The 24368-nt window shown below is 40.5% G+C and overlaps 1 protein-coding gene across 12 annotated transcripts in view; it reads left to right on the forward strand.

Annotated features, from left to right (window-relative positions):
* The window catches only part of ADGRL3 (adhesion G protein-coupled receptor L3), an 852526-nt gene that overhangs the window by 783198 nt on the left and 44960 nt on the right, over nt 1-24368 (forward strand). For 6 of the 12 annotated variants that reach the window (XM_061637983.1, XM_061637927.1, XM_061637950.1 and 3 more), the window contains one exon: nt 21011-24347. The exons of 4 other annotated variants lie outside the window; for them this stretch is intronic. In XM_061637983.1, the coding sequence (XP_061493967.1) occupies nt 21011-21810 (800 nt within the window). In that variant the 3' untranslated portion in view covers nt 21811-24347. Of the gene's footprint in view, nt 1-21010; nt 24348-24368 lie in introns of those variants that run through there. 2 more of the 12 variants (XM_061638015.1, XM_061637992.1) reach the window with 2 other exon arrangements.

Below are 24368 nucleotides of genomic sequence, written 5' to 3' on the forward strand. Positions count from 1 at the left end.
ATTGATAGCTTTAAATGTTTTTTGTTTTGCTTTTTGCCTGCTCCTTATAAGCTGGCAAAATGAAGGAGATGCTAGGTTCTTTACAGTTCAGCAGTTTGTAGCTCCATTTGTAACAAAAACATTACAAAGTTTTAAAAGTCAGTTAAATTTGCAATTATTGTTTGAATAAACTGTACTTTTACTATTCCAAACATTATAATTTAATGGCAAACCAAGTTATACATGATAGATTTTATGTTCCTAAAGTAACAGAATGACTTACGATCTGTAAAAGGTGCTAAAAAATTAAGTATTGCATATTTTTCCATTTCCAAAATTTCCATTTAAAAAATGGGAGAAAGCTGTTTTCCCCCCCATGGCTTCAAAATTTCCAGAAATCTTACATCTCTAATCCTCAGCAACCCCAACTTGATTGTACACCTGTTCTTGCTTGCTTGCTTGCTTGCTTGCTTCCTTCCTTCCTTAAACTGTTTTGGATTTCTGCCTTAGGGCAGAATCTAAAGGGGCATTCTTCTTTACAAGCCCAATCAAAATGAATGAAAGCTCCACCAGAGGCTCAGAGCACAGTAGTTCATGGTAGGATTGTGTCTTTCAGTAATTTTTGTAGCTGCCCTTGTATTGTTATGGTGGGCACCAGCAAGAGAAAACTCGTTCTTTTTCATTATCACAGTTTTTCAGCAGTTCTTCCCTAGTCTGTTTATATCACTCCTTGCTGCCCGACATGGAAACAATGATGTACAGTACACTTGAGAATCTACATTCTCTGCTTCCCCATCTAATATTGCCCCTCAGAGTTTTGACTGTCCTGATGAGACCTGTGGCTGCTTTCTCAGAGGATCCTTACTTGTGTACTTCCATTGTCCATATCAATCTTAACACCAAGCTTTATAGACTATTTGTTTTGATGCTCCTGGTCTTTGTAAGTTACAAAGAGCAGTCTGTACTGGGACTGTAGCAGCAGAGCCCAAAATCTGGAGGAAAATCATGACAAACATGTAGTGAGTATTAAATGTGCCATTTTTAAGTCACACTCATTCTCATTGTTTGGCCTTTCCATTAGAATGATCTCTTTTTTTGTGGCAAACATGCTGAGTGTCTCTGAGCAGTTGGTTGGGGACATCCTGAAGGGTTGGTTTAGCATCACTTCAGTCCTTTTTTGTTTGCATTGTCAGTGGCATCTGTGCTTTAGTAGCATTTAGCTTTTAGGACTGTTGAAATTGTTGTCAGTCTGAATGTTTTCCTTTTTTTATCATATTTGCCTGATTGACCTTTTTTGCTTTTTTTCTCTGTCTTCCTATTGGGCTGCTCCAGGAGCCATGGCTAACCATCTTATAACCAATGCTCTCCTTCGTCCTCATGGCACTAACAACCCTTATAACACATTGCTCGGGGAATCGGCGGTCTATAACAACCCTTCTGTCAGCATGTACAACACACCAGGTGTGGTGGTTTCTCTCATTTTTCTAGTGAGAGTCCCATTTTATGTGACTTTTTAGAGGCACATTTTTCTTTTCCTTTTGTCCCTTTTATTTTTGAGCACAAATAATTATTTCCCCACCCATTTCAGAACATTTTCACATTTTCCCCAGGCTTTTTCTTCAAAGGATCCAAATTAATTTTGAAAGATACCCATTAGTCAGATCTATTCAGATGTGTGTGACCTTTTGTTTCAGCATTTTCAATGTTGTGTTTGGTCAGTTGTGTCTATTTATCTCTTGTATATTTCTTTGTCAAACATTCATTTGAGAAACAGGAGCACTGTCCAAGGTAAGTAAAATCAAAATAGCCTTTTAATGCCAAATACGCCAAAACAATTGTTGGTTTTTGAAATTCAGAGCAGGATTAGACTATTGTAGAATATATCTCCCATTGCCCCTCACGCCCCCCAACTAGATTTTTATTAAGTACTAGTTACTTTGGTTTCTTCCTAAGTAGGGCTTAAGTTAGTCACAAGTAACTGGCTCTGCTGATTTTAATAGGACTTAGGTGCAATCGTCTTTACTAGGATTGGTCTAGAGACAGGAGCCACAGCATATCATTCCATATGGGCCAAATAGAATTATTCAATCAAAGAAGTTGGCATAGGAATGGAAATATTTTTCTGGTAAATTTAGGCAAGCTTGTCTTATTCTGGCATGACTCTCTGAAATTGAGGACATGACAATCTCTTTACACAAAGATAATACTTTTGTAAATAACACCTTCTCTGGCTTGTGTAGCCTTCCATTATGAAATGCTCAATGGTCTTATTAGTCTTTCATTCACAGAGATGAAATTTACTTTTTATACTCAAAAAATAACTTGCCATACTGGAATATGATATTGCAAGTTACATCTTATATCTCCCATAAAACTGAAAGAAATAAAATTTGGTTTCTGTTAGACAAATATTCTCTGGTGACTAAGATAAGATATGATTATATAATTATTACACACTGTGGGTGAGATCCAGATTAGGTTAGTTATACTGATTTCACAATGGAATGTAAGTCTTGACGCTTTTGTCCCATTGCCTTCATAGGGACCTACATTCAACTTAGTCTGGATCCAACCCGATGACAAGATCTTACAATTCAAATATCTTTATCTGTGTCACAGTTTCTTCTACCTTACTCCACTGATCTCATGGACACATTCAGTGTTTCTGACTGGAATTCCAATAGTGAACAAAAACAGTACACTTTGGACACAAAGCAAACAATGTTATTTTTTGTTCCATTTTAATAACTGGTGAGAGCTGTATACTTTTTTGAACAAATCAGTTGCTTATTTTGTGTTACATGGTTTCAGATTCATATACAGTAGGGCCCCGCTTATACGGCAGGTTCCGTTCCGGACCCCTGCCGTAAAGCAGAAAGCACCGTAAAGCGGAACCCCATTGACTTTAATGGACCGCGTTGCGCAAAAATGACGCAAAAATGGCGCAAAATGGCGCAAAAGGGGGAAAAACCCTTTAAAATTGAAAATGAAAGGCGCCGCGTCAGCGGAACGCCGTAAAGCGGGGCCCTACTGTAGTTAATAAATACATTTCAGTACTTCAGGAAAATGGGCACTGAGCAAATGTCAGTGAAATCCAAGATAACCAGTGACATTTGATACCTTGCTTTGCTGCTGACTCTACCAAGAGCAAAATTAGACAATATTGTAGATGGATTTTGTAAGCTGATTATCATGTATAAAATGTTATTAGATAATGATGGTGAACCACTGTAGATACTTATTAGATATAGCTGAAACTATGACAGCTTGGGCCACACCGACCTGCACTGCAGCCTGAAAAAGTTCAGCTCAAATTCTTTACACATTGTCCCATGGACCTTCTTTCTTGTTGGCTCTTGATTATGGATGGGCTGAGTTTTTCACAATACAACTGTACTATTACATGGTTTAGGTGTCATGACAGTTTATTGAGAATGACAAAACTGATAAAATAATGAACTGCAAGAGGTTTGCGCAGGGTCTTAAGGGTGCTGCTGCAGTCCAGATCAACTTGGCATGATTTGCACAACGATTTTCTAGTTTATTGTATGTAATCCTCGCTGGGATTTAGTCTGCACAGATTGAATAGATTAATGAAGAAGTAGCCATCTGAGAACTCTACCCTATGACCAGACCCTGATTTATTCCATAACGGTTTTGGATCATATGTGGGGATTTGAAATGCTCAGGTGGCCACTTCACCACACATTTCTCCAATCCAAATCTGTGACAGTATAAATTGGCCAAGAGCTGTGTAGCTTGGCGGCGGGAGGGGGGGGGAGTAACCTTTTTAATGTGTGGAGCTGGAGCTAAATAGCTAATTAAAAAATGCCCAACAAGCCATATCAAGAAAGCATATACTGTACATGACCTCTCATATTCAAGGCCTACAAACTCAAATATGTATATTCTTTTTTCCTCTTTCTCTCTGTACTGCCATTTCCCTTCCCTCATCTCCGCAAAGTGTAATATATAAAAATTAGACCAGAAAAAATACTGATTGCTAGAATGAAATAGGTCTTGTTTTCCATTCTTTTTTATTTTGCTTTGGAAAACAGAGCTACTTATCTTTGTTCTGTTTGTTTTTTAGCTTCAAAAACACCCTCTTCTTTAATTTGTGTTTTCTAAATCCATTTTGTATATCACAATTCTACAGGCAAACTACAAATGTCATAAAAAGAATTCAAAGGAAATAATGTCAAGCTACATGGCTTTATTGGCTTTCAAAATAAATTGTTTGGTCCTCAGACCAAAACTAATATTTAATGCCATTCTCATATTACAAAAAGAGAAAAAAACATTTTAGCGTACTGTAATCAATCAAAAAATTTAGATTATTTAAAAGCACATAGAGATGGTCTAAACCTTATAGCACAAATGGCCTGACCTTTCTAAATAAAACAGTCATTTAAAAAAAAAAAAACCTCCCTTAAAAATCCACTTTATGTTGCTGTGATAAAATTTTCAGATGAAAAGCTGCTTCAACTGCTTCTGTTAATTCTAACTTTAATGCAATCCAGCAAACCACAGAACCTTCAGGAATGTTTCTGAATCAACAGACACTTCATGTTGTTTTCATTAAATATATTTTCTAATTCTTCAGTCTATCAAATTCATTGAAGAATAGACTATATTATCCTAGCTCTTATTTCACCTTGAAATAGTAATTTAGAGTGGGTGGATGTGAAAACCCACTGGGGGGGAAATGTCATGATTGTTTGCAGCCACTATGTCTCCCTGGCCTCTACTCCTCCTTCAGTGCCATTTTATGTTCTCAGATTCATTCTTCTTTTTAAAAAGGTAAAGATGTCCCCGCACTTGTAGTGCGAGTCGTTTCTGACTCTTAGGGTGATGTCTTGCGACTACTAGGCAGACCATATATATGGGGTGGGATTGCCAGTTCCTTCCCCGGCCTTTGTTTACACCCCAGCATATGCTGGGTACTCATTTTACCGACCACGGATGGATGGAAGGCTGAGTGGACCTCGACCCCTTTTACCGGAGATTCGACTTCCTCCTTCCGTTGGAATCGAACTCCGGCCATGAGCAGAGCTTTGGCTGCGTTACCGCAGCTTACCACTCTGCACCACGGAGGATCTATCCATTCTTCTTTAGGTGATCATAATCAAATGTCACCCACTCAGTATGATGATGTCATTTTGCCACATAGACAATCAGATCTGGGAGCAAATGAAGCTCAGAGAGAGAGGGAAATAATTTCAACATTGTGCACTTCATACTGATTCTTAGTCAATCAACAATTTAACAGCACTTTTGTGACAGCCTCTGAAAAATCACCAACTAAAGGGTGTTTTTCAATAGATGTAAGGCTGGAAGTGAACTAAAAGCAGAATGGAGCCCAATTAACACAATAGGGAATATGCAAAGAAACTGATGCATGTGAGAGAGTTTATTCATCAGTCTTGAGTTGGCTCCTTTGAAAGTAAAAGCATAATTGATGTTCACAAAGTCAGCAACCCCTGTCAAATACCTGAGAATAGGATCAGGGTGAACACAGTCCTGCTCACAACCTGCTACTAGCAGGACTGTGTTTGTCTTGATCCTGCATGCCGCCACTTTCCCCTGCCCTAAGACTCCCCAGAAATTTGTTTTTGGTTAGAGGAAAGGCTGAGGCAGTACCAATAGCTTGGGCACTCCAGTCCCAGCCGATCAGCTTTTCCCTCTAGTTCCAGCATTTCCAGTGGAATGACCCTGTTTCCACTGAAGGGAAAATGCCCACAGGAGCCTTTTCCTTTATGCAAGTAACATGCACAGCCTAATTTTTCTGCTGGACTAGAGTGACCAAAACCTCTACTTTCCTGGGAGCCTTCAGGCCTCAGTGAAGCAGGTGCTTTTCAAGCATCCTCAGTCTTTGCATGCATTCATTCTGAAAGCGTCCAGACTCCAGAACCTTAACTCCTTTCAGGCAAGCTCAGGGATTTAAAAACAAGCTAGTTTAGCATACAGAGGTAGTATATATGAGCTACAGCAAAGTTTTGAATTTATTCTACAGCTATATCCTTATAAGAAAAATTGACAATTGTGAAAGCTACCAAGGTCTCTACATGCATTTACTTTAAAAAGCATACTTTAAAAGTTGCAAGATTGGAAAGAGATATGTGTCAGGTTCCATACAATGGTGGTCTGAGATCTTAACGTAATCCAGGACTGCAAATATAGGAGAACTCTGTGCACATTCTAAGGGATAAGCAAAAACCTCAAATGTTTTCAGCAAGAGAAAGAATTGGACAGATAGCATCAAAAAATAAGTTCAGCATGGGAAAATGTAGTCTTTCTCACTGGAAAGGAGAGTGAAACATTTTGCTATGAGACTGGAGATAACTGATTAATTAGCAGCGTGCCAACAGGATTTCCAGGGCCCGGTACACTGTATGCAGATTGGCCCCCCTACATTCCCACCTACTGACACTTGTGTATATATATCACCAACATGAACAGTTATTTTGAATCCACATTCTTGATTCAAGATGTATTTATTTAACAGATTTTTAAACTGCCTTTCAGAGTTCCTGCCCACACAAGACATTTTACAACAGTTATAAAGAGTTCAAAAACCATGATCATGTAATTATTAAATGACATTTAAAAATTAAAATAACATTAAAAATATAGGAGCAGCTAAAAAACTTGTGCAACTTGACTGAACCAAATCTCAGTCTAACCTACCTCACAGGATTGTTGCCAAGATAAAAGATAAAGGAGGACCCAGGAAGAGAAGTGAGGTGCAGATATGTCATAGTCACAAGCTATGCAGTGAAGATGAAAAACCATGCACAAAGGCATCCTCCTCCAATTGCTTTAACTGCAATATTTGTGCAGTTCTGATATTTCACACAAATGTACTGTAAGCAAGAACAGCTTGACTGACACAACTCTAAGCTTAATCTACCTCACAATGTTGTTGCAAAGATAAAAGCACCAAAAAACTTTAAAACTTCATAAAAACAGATCTTAAAATACATTAATACAAAACAGCAATACAAACAATTAAAAACCAACCTTAAAAAGGGTTAAAAACATTATTTAAAAACATATATTAAACAATTCTGACACATATGCAGACTGGGATAGGTCTCAACCTAAAAGTCTTGTTGAAAGAGAAAAGTCTTCAAAAGGCACCGAAAACATAGCAGAGATGGCACCGGCCTAATATTCAAAGGGAGGGAATTCCTCAGGGTAGGTGCCGCCACACTAAAGGTCCGTTTCCTATATTGTGCAGAACGGACCTCCTGATAAGATGGTATCTGCACGAGGCCCTCAGCTGCAGAGCGCAGTGATCGACTGGGCATATAAGGGGTGAGACGGTCTTTCAGGTATCCTGGTCCCGAGCGGTTCCTACTGTCATATTACAGAAGTCAAACACTCATCCCTCCAGTTAGGCCAAAATATCCCTCCAAAACGTATGCAAAAATGAGGGACCAGGTCTCCAAAAACATATCCCCCTTCCCTTATCCCCATTCTCTCTGGGCCTGATGTGCCACCTGCCAAATCCATGTGAACCGGGCAGCTACAGTATATCCCCCAGGTTGTTTCCAATGTTGTGCAATTTCCAGTTACACAGCTGGCAGTAAATGTATAATGAGCTCCTTATAATGCAACCACAGTTCCCCTGAAATAGACAACAATGCCAGTAACAGGTTCGGAGAAAGATTTGCGTGCTGTCCTGAACAGAAGTGTTATTTCCAAAAGTTGGAAAGTAATACCCTCTATACAGAGTTAGTAGTGAAATCTCATGTGAAATTAAGTGGGCACTGCCATTCAAGAAAAGTGGCATAGGAGTTGTGGCTTATTTAATCCTTTTTACTGCTGCCGCCTTCTTCCTATGATAGCACGAGGCAAAGGACTCTTGCTACCACAGCAAAGCCTGTGATGCAAGGAAAGAACCTGTGAGTGAGAGGAAGAAATAAGCAAGAAGTAGGGATAAAGCTTTTTTAAAAAAACTGTTTTCCTGCCTACCAACCAGCCAGCCAGATGGTCAGGAAAGTTGTAGAGCAACCCACTTTTCCTTTTGGGCAGAGGAGCTTTGGCTGATCACTCTTTATGGGAGCCAGGGAGGAATTTTTCCTGCTAGCCCTGATGGTCTGGTATGTTTCTTCCCTTATTTATATATTTATTTATTTATTTATTTATTAAATGTATACCCTGCCTTATGGCCAAAAGGCCCTCAAGGCAGCTTACAAAAACACAAATATAGCAATACATACATCAATAAAATAATGCAATTCTCAAAATTAAATAAATAACATTATTAAAAGAAAAGAAACATTTAAATGTGTCATGATGAGAGAACCTCATTCAACCAGGTTTTTTATACTAGATATGCTCTGCTCCGGAGGTAGGACAGTCTCAATTTGAAAGGACACAAATTGGCTCTTCTTCAGCTTTTTCAGGACCTGATCTTCGTGACTCCCAAAAACGCCGTCCTCCATTTTGTAACTTAGAGACAAGAGACCTTTTGTTTTCCTCTTCATGCTTCTCTGTTCCTGTTTGTACGCAGCAGCCATGTTGGTGATAATCTCTTTCACGGCATTCTGCTGCTCCTGAACTGCAGCGGTAAAATGATGGGAGGACGCTCGTTTTGAAGGGACTAGTGCCTTGTTCTTTGGGGGAGTCCTTGATGTATTCAGCCTCTGTTGGAGCAATTCTGGCGGGCCCTGGAGGAGCTTTTCGCAATTGGGCACCAGAGCCGAGGGAACGAGTGTGAGGGAAAGCCTCGCAGCTGCTGGGGAGAACAGCGGCTCCGCCTCTCCTCCGAGGCCGTTTCCAGGAGTTTCCTCCCACCCCAGGGCCAGGCACGCTTTGGCCTTGCTGGCAACCGGCGGACAGAACTTGCAGCATTCCCCGCCCGCGCCACCAGAGAAGCCCGGATGGGGCCCAGCTGGCCTGTCCCCCCTCACGCCAAGCCGCCTCCCTCCCTCTCTTCCTCTGAGGCCATCGCTGGGCGTGGCCCATTTTAAGGGGGGGCTAGGGACGGCAGAAGTGGGGGGTCACCACGGAATGAGCAGCCCCCTCCCGCATGAGCCACAGGCTGAGTGTTCTTCAGGGGCTGCTCTCTCAGGGGAGTTCTGGACCTGCCACCAGAGGCTCCCTCCCTCCCACCTGGGTGGGATCTGTCTGTTGCTTCAATGAATTCCATTTGGCTGTTTCATCAATATTTTTTCTCTTTTATGACAACTTTGGCAGAATGACCAGGGTGAACATGGAAAATGACACAAGTGTCATGAGAAATGAGAAGATACTTGGCAGCTCCATCTTGGCTGAGATAGGGGGAGAGGGTGTAGCAGGACACTCAGAAGGCTGGAGCAGCTCTCCGAGTAGGGCTGTTGCCTGGGGTTGTGAAAATACGACTATTGACAGGAGAGTTGTCGGTGGTGGCTCATCCAGGTAGCCACTTTGCAGCCCTTTGTCCCTGCAAGGCCAACAGGTTACCATCCACTAGATATAGCTCAGGACTAAACTAGACATGATGCTAAACATGCCATTAGAAAGCACATTCATTTTTTTAGAAAATCACTGGGAGATTTTTCCCAAAGCTAATGACAGTGCTGGGGAGCGGTAGTTGTATTTGTCACAGTCAAAGCTCGGGAGGGAAGCATGTTTTACCGTTGTGTGATTACTTTTAAATGAGTTGCTTTATAATACGTTGCTAGATCCAGGAATTTTACCCTCCTCCTTTATAATTGCATTTTCCCCCTCAAAGATGCCAGAGCAACGTGTGGTGGTTTGTTTACCCTCGCCTCCCCATATACCGCAGTCCTAATGTGCCCACCACCACAGTTTAACAGTCATTTTCACACGCATTCTAATGATGTGTCTAGCACTGTGCCTAGTGTGGCCCTTCAGCTCGACTCTAGCAGTGCTGGAGTACAGCACAGCTGGCAGCTGGCTATCCATGCCAGTCTCCCTGAGCATCTCGTAGGGAGGAGTTAGAATGACCCCCCCCTTCATGTTTGTCTTATCAACTGGAAAAGAACTTGAAAAATAGAGGCGACCTTTATCTTACCCTTTCTGTTGAAACATGGGCAACAAGCAACATTTTGAAAGTACAGATAGGTAGTTTTAAGTTGAAGATCAGGACAATTTTTGAACTGTAAGAGCAGCTGGATTAAATCGCTGGAGGATATGGTGAGATCTCCTTGGAGATATTAAAGACAAATCTGCACAGGAATTTTTTGGAGCATTTCAAATTCCTTCCATATCTATTGGAAGTCATAGAATGCCAGCAAAAGGCAGAAGAATTAACTTGTAGTAACACCAGTCAGACAATTTCTGAAGCCCATCATATAGTGCCAGCATTGTTCCTGCTTTCACAGCCTCTATAGATTGTACGCTACAATTGCAGAAGGGGGAAACCTTATTTTTAAAAAATATCCATATGCTATTTTGTATATTGAGAGCTGATACTGTGACTTCTATAAACATGGCATACTTCAGAGAAATCACTGTGCTTTTTTGGTATCTTATTATAAAAATATGAATCATATACCCCACATTTCAGTTTTATATCCTTGCAAATATTGACATTTGATCTTCATGTTTCAGACTTACAGCTTATACTTTTTTCACCTTTTGTGATGAACTCCACCCTAGAGTCTATGTGAAGCTTTAGGTTTTAGAACAATGACCCAACCAAGCCAAAATCCCCATGACAGCACTAGAAGAAGCAGCCCTGCAGGCATGAAGGAGAAAGCCCCTCTCCCAGGAGGTCTGTTCTCACTCCTGCCACAGAAGGCCAGATGTTAGCTATTACACATCCATAGGGAAGAACTTGGAAATTAAGAAAGAAGCATCAGCTCTAAACCTAAACAAAGTAATGAACAAAATAGCAATGAAAGGACTGTAAGCATGTCCAGACAAATGTACTTCACACTAAAACGCGAAGGTCAGAAGTATTGGAAGCATGTCTGGTAATGCAGGCGTGAGGCCAACACATGCTCCCCTGTCCCTCTACACACCTTTGTGCTTGTGCTTCCAAGCTAAATGCCTGAAAAGGGCTGCAGTCTGCCTTTCATTGCAATGGAGCAAGACCTGCGGCCTCAACAAAGCACCACTCCATAATTCTTCACAAATGTTAGGCTCTTTATACTAGTATTAAAGAGGTCAAGGAGCAATCAAAAGCAGAAGTTTGGATGTGTATTTCAAATGAGGGATTTCATTTCATAATTCTTTCACATTTCAAAGTGTATATTTTTAATTTCAGATATTATCAGATCTCGGAAAAGTTACTTTTTTTTAAACTAGAACTCCCATCAGCCCCAGCCAGCATAGCCACTGGATTGGGCTGATGGGAGTTGTAGTTCAAAAAAAGTAACTTTTCCAAGCTCTGGATATTACAAATTAATAGATGATGACTGAGGCTAAAGGAGTAGCACTTTTGCAGAGTAATGAAGGTGGAGAGGATGAAATGGATTCCTATAAGCATATAATTTAGCTGCTGGGCTTTCCTTGCGAGCTTGGAAGTAGTAAAAGGGGTCATAGGTGTGTTATTGATGCTGCCAATACAATACAGAACATAATTGCCAAATGACTGAGCATGCTGGCCAGATTTATGTAATTCACAGTGATTGTTTTTAAAAATGCATGTTGATGACAGCTCTTGAAAACATGGCTTTGCAGCCCAACTAGAAAGATGTCAAGGAAGATTCCATCAAGTAGGGATAGAAGCATTGACACAATTCCATTCTGTCCCATTTCCACACAGGACCAGACTTAAATCTATTCTGTTTTCCTGTGGATGTTTCAGGGGAAATTCTGAAGAAATGTCATTTGGCGGGAAGAGGTGAAACTCGATGCAAAGTTGTCTCTTAGTCTGCTTCATGTTTTAAAGGGTAAAATTCCAGCTACCAAGAGAAGTGACTAGCAGGCAGTCCGGCCAACACAAATTGCCCCTGGCAGGCCATTTCCCTCCCACTGCCCATTCGGTCTCCCTGCAAGTGAAGACACATCTTCAAGTCCTGTCACTCCTAGGGGAGATTGTGGCACTGACAATGCGCACAGTGGTAGGACAGGAGCCCAGGGCACTAACAGCTCAGAGCACCTCATCATGGACACCAGATCTGATCCACATACTGGTCTGAGCAGTGCAAATCAGGTAGGTCTGCTCTGAATCCCCAGTTCATCAGATTATATCTCCATCCCCACAACAAACCCATACTGATAACCACATCAGAGCAAATACCAGGAGTGATGGGTGAGCTCCTCATGGCTCTTGTTGGATTGGTCGGAAACAAGCCAAGCTGCTTCCCTAAACACTGAACACATTTCATTTATCATCCAAATTTAGTTATGCATTTTGTTTTATGGAAGGTTGCAAGTTACTCTCATTCAAAACACTTTCCAAGAATTCGCCACCATCCGCCTGCCCTCCAGATCCAAACTTGGCTTGTGGGTGCTTGCAAGGCTCTATGATGTTTTAATGTTTTTAGTGCTTTTGTTTGCCGCCCTGGGCTCCTGCTGGGAGGAAGGGCGGGATATAATAATAATAATAATAATAATAATAATATGATCCCTGGCTGCAGGTAAGAATTCCATGGAGAAATTCTGCTGGCAAGATCTCTTCTGTGATGTGGAGCTTCCATTTGCAGCCTGAGATCATGAATGCTTACAGGCTCCTCTAATCTCAAGCTACAAAAATCAGGCATCCAGGGGTTATGTGGTGGAAGGTGGGGATGAATTTGGAGGTACCAGCCTCCCACAAAAGCCTCATGGGAGGATAAACAGCAACCCACAGCAACAAGATCCTCTTGTCCGGAGTGTCTTTGGGAGGGGAGGGGAGGTTGTGATTCTCCATCACTAACAGACATTTTGAGACTGCAGCCTGTTTTGCCTGATCTTACACTGTCCAGGTGATCTAGCCAGGAATCAAGGCTGTTTACAAACACTATGTCTTGCTGCAGAGAAAAGCCCTGCAGGCCAGGATATTCCATGAATACATGGTGATTTCCTACTACAGGGTAAACTAGGAATTCTTACGTAACCCAGAGAAGAAAATGGGGCCTTGTAATTCTGCCCTCTTCTAAAACTCTTCTTTAGACCTGAGCCCAGTTAATTTCATCAGCATCTCTAAGAGCCATCGTATGAGAAGGCTAGTAAAAGGTGTTAAATTTTGTCTATATTGCTGAATACTCTTTGACAGAGTGTGGAAGGAATATGAGAGGTCCTCCTACAGTCTCTGGCATTTTGTCTTCCAAAAGCAAAAAAGTGAAAGAAGGCTATGAAGCACATAATGCGCATGTCACTTGTGTACATTTGATCTTTGATGAACTGAGTAGCCTTCAGAAACATATTTTTTCTTGGTATTTAATATATCTGGTATTTAACATATGCTCCATCAAATGTGGCCTTCAAATCTATAGTGCACATTAAGCTGTGAACAAACTTCTGTTACTGGCCCTCTTATGAAGTGGCATTTGTTATTGAACAAGTGACTGAGAGTCTTTATCACTACAGCGTTTGCGGTTGGGCTGCAGAGGGCATTCTTTGGAGAGTTATCTTCATGTGTACTTTCTATAACAATCATTGCTAAAGAGGTATACAAATTAAATATTTGCCAGTGTCTATTTTTGGCGACTTTGTCTATAAAAATTAGTAAATAAATATAACATTGATGACCTCTTTCACTACTGACCAGCTTACCAGTGCCAGCATTTGAGCACTTATAGGAATCAGTTTTATCTTCTCCATCTTCACTGCTCTGCACAAATTCTTTTCTTTTTGCCTTGGATAATCATCTTCTATCTATCTATGATATCTGAAATTAAGAATTATAGATTAAAATGTGACAAAGTATGAAATTATTATCCTCATTCTGCCAAAAAAATCCAGTATGTTTTCACAGTAGCTTTAAATTTGGAACTACACAAGATAGACATATTTAAAAAACTAAAAGTCCTGGGGCATATATATAAATGGCTTGTATCCAAAGTAGCATGAGCAGAAGAAAGTTTATTTGCAGGGAAATTCCTGTCCCCTCCTATTCACTCATTATGATACCTGGTTATGACACTCCCTCCTCAAAAAAAATAAGCCTCCCTGGAGACCCTCCTGAATAGTATGGGATATGGTGTGTGGAGCAGTTGGGGGAAGTGCCCAAAATCAAGCAGATTCATCCCAGAGAAGCTTGTAGGGGGTCCTGGAGGTTGAAGGGCCCCTTGCACATGTTTTCTCCGCCTCACACTACGTAGGATCCAAGGCAATTGGTATTAGAAACATACGTCACTAGTGATGTCATTATTTCCTAGCTGGCTAGAAATCTGGAGGCGTCTACCTAAGATTTTTCAAGTCTGCTATCTTAATGACCCTGCAGAGGTTTTCTCTGGATACAGAAGTGCTCATAAGATGGTACCTGACTGCTATATTGTTATAGTTTTATGGGGCAATTAACATATATGAGCATAGCTGCCCGTCAAAAATGGTTGGCCAGAACAGAAAGGGGCAGGTAGTTTCTTTTTGGAGTAAGAGCAGGTCTCACAGTAGTTTAACCTGTCTCTCTTAGCTGTCCTTTTCACTTGTGTCACGACTACCATTTGAAAATAGAACCATGCAGATGCTATTCCACATGGGAAATTTCTGGGATAATCCAACCGTGTCATATAGCAGAAAACACTACCATTGTCTATGGCAGAGGTATCCCTCCTGATGTTAGAACCTGTGATCATCAAGATGTTGTTGGATTCCAGATCCCCATCAGCTCCAGCCAGCATGGTCAATGTTCAGAGATAATGGCAGTTGTAGTTCAACAACATCTGAAGGGCCACAGGTTCCCCACATTTGCCTTATGGCATATGTATATATAGGAATCGGGGCCAGCACCATCACTGGGCACCTGCCAAAGCTGGGGGCCCACTGTCAACCCCTAGTGCCTTCAGGGTTAGGTGCTTTCCCTCCTTGCTGTGGTATTGCTGCCTGACCACGTGCCCCTGCCCTGAGCATGCAGGCAGTGACAAGCGTGAGGAGATAGAGCAGCATCCTTCATTAGCCCTGCACTGCCCTTCCAGTCAGTTGTGCAGACTGGGCCTAGAGGGGGAGAATGGACAGAAGGGATGTCAATGAGGATGAGATGGGTTCACTCAAAGAGGTGAGCTACTGGGGCCATCTTTTCCAAGGGCCCATGCTTGTACATTTGAATATGGGCCTAAAGTATAATCTCCCTGCTCCATTAAAGCTTCTCCCTAATATGCTGACTTTTCACATGCATGAAGATTTTAATATGGTGGGTCCTTATAGGCTTTTTTATACTTTACGTTTAGTGGTTTTCCAAGTAGCCGTGCTGATTTCAACCATGCCAGCATAACGTTAAGAGTTAACTGTTGCCAGCACACATGAAAGGCAGCTTTGCTCAATTAAATTCCCATGTGGAGTGGCGCTGTGCAGTTCTGTTTCCAGGCAACTACAACATTGCAAGTTGCACAGATGATCTGGGCCATCATCTTAGAGACTGCTGCTATGGAGGGAGGGGTATTTCCCATCTAAATTAAGCTCCTGGAGGAATAGTCATCCTTGCTCACTTACAAGTGCAGCATTCATAAATCAATGGGACTCTTTGTAACTATAGGCTGGCCCAAGGGTTCCCAAACTGTGGGCCATTGACCACCAGTGGTCCATGAGCTTCGTTCAGGTGGTCCATAGCACTTCGGCATTAAAAATGCATATTGATTTTTAATTGTATTTTATTGCTTATTTCATATATTTTATTGTATTACAATCTGAGTTCTATGGAATGCAAATTGTAATACAATAAATCAATATAAGAAATAAAAGAATCAATAAAAATGCAATGAAAAACCATACAGTATCTAGTGTAGCGCATTATAATTGCTACAGTTGGCAGACAAATCTTTAAGTGGGCCGCCAAGACCATCAGCAGTGGTCCAGTGGTCCATGGACTAACAAGGCGTGGGAACCGCTGGACTGGACTGAAGCAAAAGCTGATTCACTCTGGACTGAATATGGATCTGGTTGGGTACATAGAGTGGAGGTCTAATAGTATGGAGACCCCCCAGGAAAAATACCTGTGGTGAAATTATCTTGGAGCTTGAACATTTTTGAAGGATCAGTTTCATATTTCCCAAAAATAGTCCTATCCACCTACTAACTGTAGTTTTCACAGAAAATTTCCTAATAGTCTAAGTAGTATTCTCATTGCAGTGGACTCTGCACTGGGGCCTAGAAATCCTTGACAACTTTTTTTGAAATGTTCCTTAGAATGCTAGTATTCATCATAAGAGTACTTTGAGTGTTGTGAATGAAAAAAGCTTACAAAATTGGAACGTGGTGCTCAGAGAGAATAGAAGGCAAGCATTTTTACATGGAATCAAGCACTAGGGGACGTAATTAACAGTAAGTAAAAGCATTTGTTTGACAATTCAGGAAATACCTTGGATTCTCACAGGCGCAACGAGTGCATGGTGATTTTCACCTTGGATTTTGCATTAACATCTGAGGAAGGGGATCTATAAAACCAATATATATATCATTGTTAATAAAACATGTTGTGACTAATACTTGAAGCTGGTATATATTCCATGTAATGTAACGCCATTTGCTTTGGGAAGTTGAAATGGTTTCTGTTAACACTTTTTTCTGCATATCATCAATTTGCTTTTGACCCATATTCCTTCTATTGTCGCTGTAAGCTTACTTGTTGTTTTTTCTTTCCTTTTCTTCATGCTGTCGTTTAGAGCCCTACAGAGAGACAAGTATGGGAGTAAAGCTAAACATTGCATATCAAATGTAATTTTTTTTAGTTCACTTTTTTGATGCATCATATATCAATGATGTAGATATTTAAAACAGTTCATCTCTCACACTACAGAAATCAAGAATAATGAGCCATATTTTATAAATATTGATAGATTAGATACTTCTTTTGTGTCATTTTGTCTGTCATCCAGTGTGTTTTAGTTTTGTGTAGTTGTATATGAGAATGCAATTTCTTTTCAGTTAAAAACACTTTTTGTCTGCAAAGTCATACTGTTTTCTCATGTTGCTGTAGCATCTTTAATGAGAGCTGAACATTTTCAATGCAAGGCAATTGAAAATTGATTTATTTTCCTAAAAATATTTTTTAACATATTGCATCTAATAATTCTTTCTTCTTAGCAGAAGAAAGGAGGAGCAATGTCTTAATAATGCAGAGCCGTGACCACTTCCGAGGTTTTGCAACTACGTCTTATTTTCTCCCTTAAATATTGTAGATGATTGATAGAGATTCATACTGTGAAAATAAATGACTCCATTCTTCATCTGTGATGGCTGTCCTATTTTTACCCACAAGTTTTTCTCTCTATCTGAAACACAGATTTGATGTATATCCAGCAAATATCTAAATGTCAAAATAAAAATGACATTTTGGAGAAATTTCAATTCGGAGAAGTGCCAAGCTGCAATTCTAAGCAAGCATGCTGGCACTACTGCCTCACAGATGCAGACTAAATTCAGTGTTTTCAGAAGTTACACTAACAGTTTATAAAAGGTTTTTCTTGCTGATATGAACAGCCAACAAATGATCAACAAATTGCTTTTCTAATCCAACAATGTTGGTTCAGCCTTCCCTACTGTCTCTGGCAACAGCAGCTGAACTAACAGGAGGAGCATGTGGAAGCATTAATCCTGTCTCATGTTTTGTGTGTATCAAAAGGATTACAATATTAATTAAGGAAGCCCAGGTGGATCACGAGCATCTGAAGACTGACTATTGTCTCCCATAGAGCATCTCACCCATATGGCTCCAGTGTGTTGCTCTTTCAGCACTTCTGAGCCCAACTTTCTCTAAGATGTGTAGGCTGCCTCAGTCTGTCTGTACCGATCCGTATGGCTGACAAACACAGCAAGAATAGCATTATAATGCCTTTAACAGGACCAACAGAAATTCACAAAGCAGTGAGGTAGTTTTTGAGTTTCAAAGAACTCTTCCTCATGCTTAATGTTAATAAAGGAAATGAAGGATGGGGTGATCTTGTTTGTGCAGTGCTACAGGGCAGGGGAGAAATGTTGTCTGCAATATGTTACATTATTAAGAAGGGCATGTAGGAAGCTTTTGCAGGCTGCTCAGGTGTATGTCCAGTTCCAATGTCCTCCATTGCAGCAGGGCATGATGGGACAAAGAAGCGACAGCCATTCTCCCTTTGTTGTTCAGATCTGCACTAATTGGAACTCATGGGTAAAGTAAAAGAGCAAAAATAAAGAAAAACGTAGTAGCCCTTTATATTCACAAAGCCGGGTATAAGAGATTCCTTCTTTGCCCTGGGCCTCTTGCCACACTGGCAGCCATGTGCCACGGCATGAAACTGGAAGCAGAAAGTGGCCACTGGAATGTGCCTTAACAGCATTTTCACATGAGGCTTATAGCAGTCCTTGCTTCAGTTGCTTTGTAAACCAAAATAAAACAAACAGAATGCTCATTTACATTACCCTCCAGTTAGCAGTTTCTCTTTCAGCCATTCACCTGAACAGTTAGCCTCAAAGGCAGTTCACAAATGAAAACACTCTCAGGCTCTCTGAGCTGCCACAACTTTGTATCAACAGGACTGTTGGAGATTTGGAATATTTCACAGAATTAGCTCTTCTCCTTCAGTTGGCTGCAGAGGAACTACTCCCAAATTATTTTGGTATTGAGGAAAAATCAGGCACAGTTTTTACTTGCAGTCTTTAATAAAAGTATGAAAAATGTATAATTTTACCAACATGATATGTACTAAAAATTTGTACAACTAACCATACCAACAAAGATTTCCTAGTCAAAGGGCACGTCCAATTTATTGCATGTAGAATCAGATGTAGTCTCAGAACATTAACAAAAGTGAAACCAGTACCAAAAAGAAGATATTAAATGCAAAGCCCAACACAAATACAAGCTAAAACTTCCAAAATAATTTACAAAACCATCACAATTTTATTGTACTCCTTGAAAAAGTTGCAACAAAAATAGCACAGTCACAAATGCAGCTACTAAACACAATTTCATATATGACAGTCACAACCAGTCTAAAGTGACTAACAGGTCGATCCTATACATGTCTATTAAGAAGTAAACCCTGAGCTCAATGGAGCTTCATTTCAGTAGGTAGTTACAGGACTGTAGCCTTAATATATATGCATACAATTGAATTTATAGGAAGCCTTTTAGGGGCAGACCCTCTCACAGCAACATCCAACATATCATTCACAATCAATAATCAATATTTAAGTTTGGTTATGCAAGCTTATTCATACCAGACCATTTTAGGAATTAATATTGTAAACTGCCTGCTGATTTTTTTAAAAAAACACAACTTGCATAATACAAGTTTAGTTTATTTATTTGCCACTTTTCCATGGTGGATCATGCCCAATGCAGCTCATAATAAACATCAAAAGTACAGCATCACACACACACACAAAATATTCATTATAAAATGTATCAGACAAATTCAGCAAGCTATTTTCAATATTACAATGTAATGATACAGTTACACTTAATATACTGTATATCAAATACAAAATCAAGATCAAAAATAATGGAAAAATAACAAGGACTGCTAAGCTTCAGCGTTGTTGCATTTCAAGAGGTCACGGCAGCCTCGTTTACATACCGTTTATGAACTTGGGGATCAAGAACTTGTTTGTATGCAGCATAATCCTAGACGTGTTTACTTTAAAAAAAAATAAAAACCACCGAGTTTGATGGAGTTTACTTCCTTGTATATACTGAGGATTGCAACCATACAGCTCCCTCCTCTGCATGTCTACTTGGAAATAAGTCCTGCTGATTTTAATAGGCTGCAGTCCTATGGACACTCAACAGAAAGACCCATTGAAAACAATGGGGCTTACTTCCAGTGTGCAGAGGAATGTGTTACACATCATTTTGTTTGGACTAGTTATGACTGGTATACATTTGAATTGTGGCAATAGTTGCTGCTGTCTAAACTAGATGAAATGCCAAGAGGTTCATGATCGGATCTCTCTCGCTGGTGTGTTTTGTTGTATTTTAGTTCAAAGCAGCTGCAAGGCCTCCAGCTTAAGACTGGAGAAATGGCAGTGGGGCAGAGTTCTTTAAACCTCCACTCTGGGCTTTTGTTCTAAACAAACTCCCCTCCCCTTGACCTGCCATTTGCCCTACAGGGAAAACCTCAGGAAGATTATATGGGAGGAAAGGTTTAAAACCAGCTGTCAAACTTTTTATTCCAAATGATTTTTTATATACGGGAGCACACAAACTAGAGACAAAAGTTCAGAGCATAATGTAGAGAAACCTAGGAAGCTGCCTTCTACTGAGTCAGACCATTGGTCCGTCTACACCAGCCTTTCCCAGCTAGTGGGCCACCAGGTGTTGCTGGACCACAACTCCCATCAGCCTCAGACAGCATTGCCAATGGTCAGGAAAGATGGGAATTGCGGTCCAACATCTGGTGGCCCACTAATTGGGAAAGGCTGGTCTACACTGACCGGCAGTAGCTCTGAAGAATTTCTCCCAGATTTACCTGGAGGTGCTTGAGAGCTGAAATCTTCGGCGTGCAAAGAAGATTCTCCACCACTGCACTATGCTTCCCCACCTGTGCAACTCAGGTGACCCCAATATGGTTGCTGGGCATGAGAAATGGAAACTGAATTTTATCCTGTTAATTTGTATTATACATTTCTACACACACACACCCAAAAAGTGCTTTCTCACGCTCAGCATTTCTATACTAAATCAAGAGTTGTTTTCAGAAGTAATTTTGAGCTCAGCAAGGTGATGCCATACCTGCTTTAGCACCAGTAGCTTTGCTAGGATTCTGTGGTGCTTCTGTGGAGACCTTCTTTAATCCAAACTGTTTTCCTTGCCCCCACACCTTATAAATTACGTATTCCCCTTTTCTTTCCATTTCCTCTCTCTTTCTCTCTCTCTCTGCTTCTCGTTTTGCACGGTTACTGTATAATGTAGCAAAAGAGTATGGCATTGCTCCTTAGGCCAATAGGCATGTACAGCAAGACCCACACGCATATACCTTTTGCTACAAGTCAACCTTTCTTGTGTGATATTTTTCAGAGGGGCTTCTGAACAATGCCAGGGATACAAGTGTCATGGATACTCTACCACTGAATGGTAACCACGGCAATAGCTACAGCATTGCCAGCAGCGAGTACCTGAGCAACTGTGTGCAAATAATTGACCGTAGCTATAACCACAGTGAGACTGCCTTAGAGAAAAAGATCCTGAAAGAACTCACTTCCAACTATATACCTTCCTACCTGAACAACCATGAGTGCTCTAATGAACAGAATAGGAATCTGATGAACAAATTCGTCAACAACCTAGGCAGTGGGAGCGAGGATGATGCAATTGTTCTCGACGATGCCACCTCCTTCAACCAAGAAGACAGCCTGGGCTTAGAACTCATCCATGAGGAATCGGATGCCCCATTGTTACCCCCGAGGGTTTACTCTGCAGAGAATCACCAGCCTCACAATTACAGCAGGAGACGGATTCCACAAGACAACAGTGAGAGTTTTTTCCCCTTGCTAACCAATGAGCACACAGAAGATCTCCAGTCCCCCAAAAGGGACTCTCTTTATACTAGTATGCCTGCTCTGGCCGGCATGCCAGCCACAGAAAGTGTCACCACCAGCACTCAGACCGACCCCCCACCAGCCAAAAGTGGTGATGCTGATGATGTGTACTACAAGAGCATGCCAAACCTGGGCTCCAGAAAGCATGTCCAACAGCTACACACTTACTACCAGCTGGGGCGAGGCAGCAGTGATGGATTTATAGTCCCGCCAAATAAGGATGGGACCCCGTCAGAAGAAACCTCCAAAGGACCAGCTCACTTGGTCACTAGTCTATAGAACATTAAGCAAACATTTTAACAAAACAAATGCCCCGTGTTCCACACCTGGATTACTGTTTGGAGTTAAATCAAAGCGGTGGTAATATTGTGTGTCCTGCTTCATGCTGTTCTAAACAACAAACAATTCTCATATCTTTTTAATGGAATTTGTAGGCCCACCCTGGAAGAATGCTAACTGCTGTGATTCCCTCCCCTTTCCCTGCCCCCATTCGCCCCACCTAAGAAAGACTTCGGTATGCTAATTAAAGGGATGCACCAGGAAATGGTCCACTGTGTGGCCTTCTGAAATTATACTGTGTTTGTTTAAGCGTCTTTGGATGCTCTCTTCCTCTTATTACCAAGGACCTGATTTACAAAAGGCCATTTGAAACAACTAGCAATGATGCATCTAGATTGGAGTGCTGCACAAAACAGAGGCAAAAATAGCAAAACTGTTTATTCTGAATCTGTATCACATAATAGTTTTTTGGTCTCTCGCCACTTGATTTATCCACAGCTCACTTAGCTGTGAAGCAAACAAAATCTAACTAAATAGAAAGGAAGTCTGTAATTGTATGCTACATGGCATATTTTTATGTTTTGCTGTAATAACTGATAATTCTAATGGCAGAAAAAATTGAACAATTCCTATGTAATGTACAGATACTAGCATTGCACATATAGTCTGCTTTTTGTTCTGCCAGAACTTGCGTCCCTGTTAATGTAGTGGAAAAACAAACAAACTTTTTTCTGTTGTGCTGGTCTTGCAAGTTTGTCTACCAGTAGGAGAAAGATTTTTCATACATCCTTTTTTGGCCTTTTTTCCATTAAAAAATTCATTGGGTAAAATAAAGCAATTCACTTTATAAATATCTTTTTATCTATCAGTTCAGTCACACCACACTTCAGTAGTCTGATCTATATATATATATTTTCCAACATTATATTTCTTTATTCAGTCTATAAATTTACCAACAGGACCTTTTTCAAATTAGAAAACTTGATGAATGTTTATGTTTACAGCGCACAATCGATGGAGATGCTGCAGCGTTTGTGGCAAACAACCCTTTACCAAGACATTAGGTGATAACTTCCTAGGAGTCTGGATATTATAAGAGTAATAACGGGGCTTCTGCATGTGACCACAATGTCTCTGTAGGAGTGAAAGTCTAGTCCCCAGGCTAGGAACTGCAGTGGTTAAAAAAAAGAAAAAAAATGATTCACAGCAGATATTTAAAAAAAAGAAGAAAACCCATATTTTTAAGTGGTTCTAAATAAAAACCCTTCCTAACTGGAAATGTATTTATTTGACAAGATTTAAAGTAATGCAGGCCTTCCCAGGAGGTAAATTAGCAGCACAGATTCTACTTTTTTTTATTTATGCATTTTGTATGGTCACCAAGGTGAATGACCTCATTACTAATATTTGTTGTAATAGTGAAATTTGTTTGCCAACCAATAAACAACTGATTACGATTTAGAAGGCACTGTATATATGTCCTGTACAATCAGTCTCTCCTAATTTATCTCCCTCTTTCCATCTTCAGCAAAAGGAGTTCAGCTCTTTTAGAGCTGACGGTAGCTATGCAAATGAAAGGATTATTCAGCACAGAATTATGCAGAGAGGATCTAGAAAAATTAAGCCAAACTACTAGAATCTTGAGGCAGACATAGAAAGTACCTGTTTTATACTGGAGGCTTCTGTCCACTTTAGCATTAGCATTTGACATTAAAAGGACTTCAGACATGTTTTTCATCATACTTTTTTGTACATTATCCATCCTGTATGTAGCTTTTGGTGATATTAATAAGTCTACAGGGGCCAAACTAGACATGACGTTAATTGCATGAATGCAGTTAACATGCATTTAATTATGTACATTTATAATTGTATGTATATAGCAACCAAGGGGAACCCTAAGCAATCTCAAGACTGTGGAGAGTGGAAAATTTAACTTTCTCTCCTTGCCAGCATCCCAACAAAAATCTCTCTGAAGCAGGTGTTTGCATTTCAAGGGAAGCTCCCATTGGTGCCAACTGAGGCTTCCCTTAAAATGCAAACAGCAGCTTCAGAGATATTTTTGTATGGATCATAGGGAAAGAAAGACAGAAGCTTCCTCCTTCCATTGCATAGTCCCAAGACTGCTTAGGCTTCCCCTTGTCTGTTTTACATACAAAAAGGGGGCACATTAATTGCATCCAATGCAGTTAATGTAACTTTCAGCTTAACCCTGTGTTGTGTCCAAGAGAAAAACTCACATGAAGCCTCTCCAAAATCCTACATTGTTTTTTGTTTTAGCGCTTGGCAATTGACAATTGTGTTACCTGCAAAGGAGGCTTTACTCCCTATTGCTTGAGCGTTTGAAAAAGGCCCTCTACATTTCAGGAGGAGATGAAATAGCAGGGCTGAGTTGTATCCGCTGGAGAGATGTTGACAGAACCCCTCCGGCATTCCACGCCCCAACCTAAGTGCTCTTTTGTTGATACTTGCTTGCAGGATTTTGCAAAATAAATTTAAAAAATCCACCAGTTGTACTTGAAGTTTATTTATTGAGATAGAGGGATTAAATTACTGTT

Source organism: Rhineura floridana, chromosome 1, assembly GCF_030035675.1.
Source record: "Rhineura floridana isolate rRhiFlo1 chromosome 1, rRhiFlo1.hap2, whole genome shotgun sequence".
Classification (NCBI taxonomy): domain Eukaryota; kingdom Metazoa; phylum Chordata; class Lepidosauria; order Squamata; family Rhineuridae; genus Rhineura; species Rhineura floridana.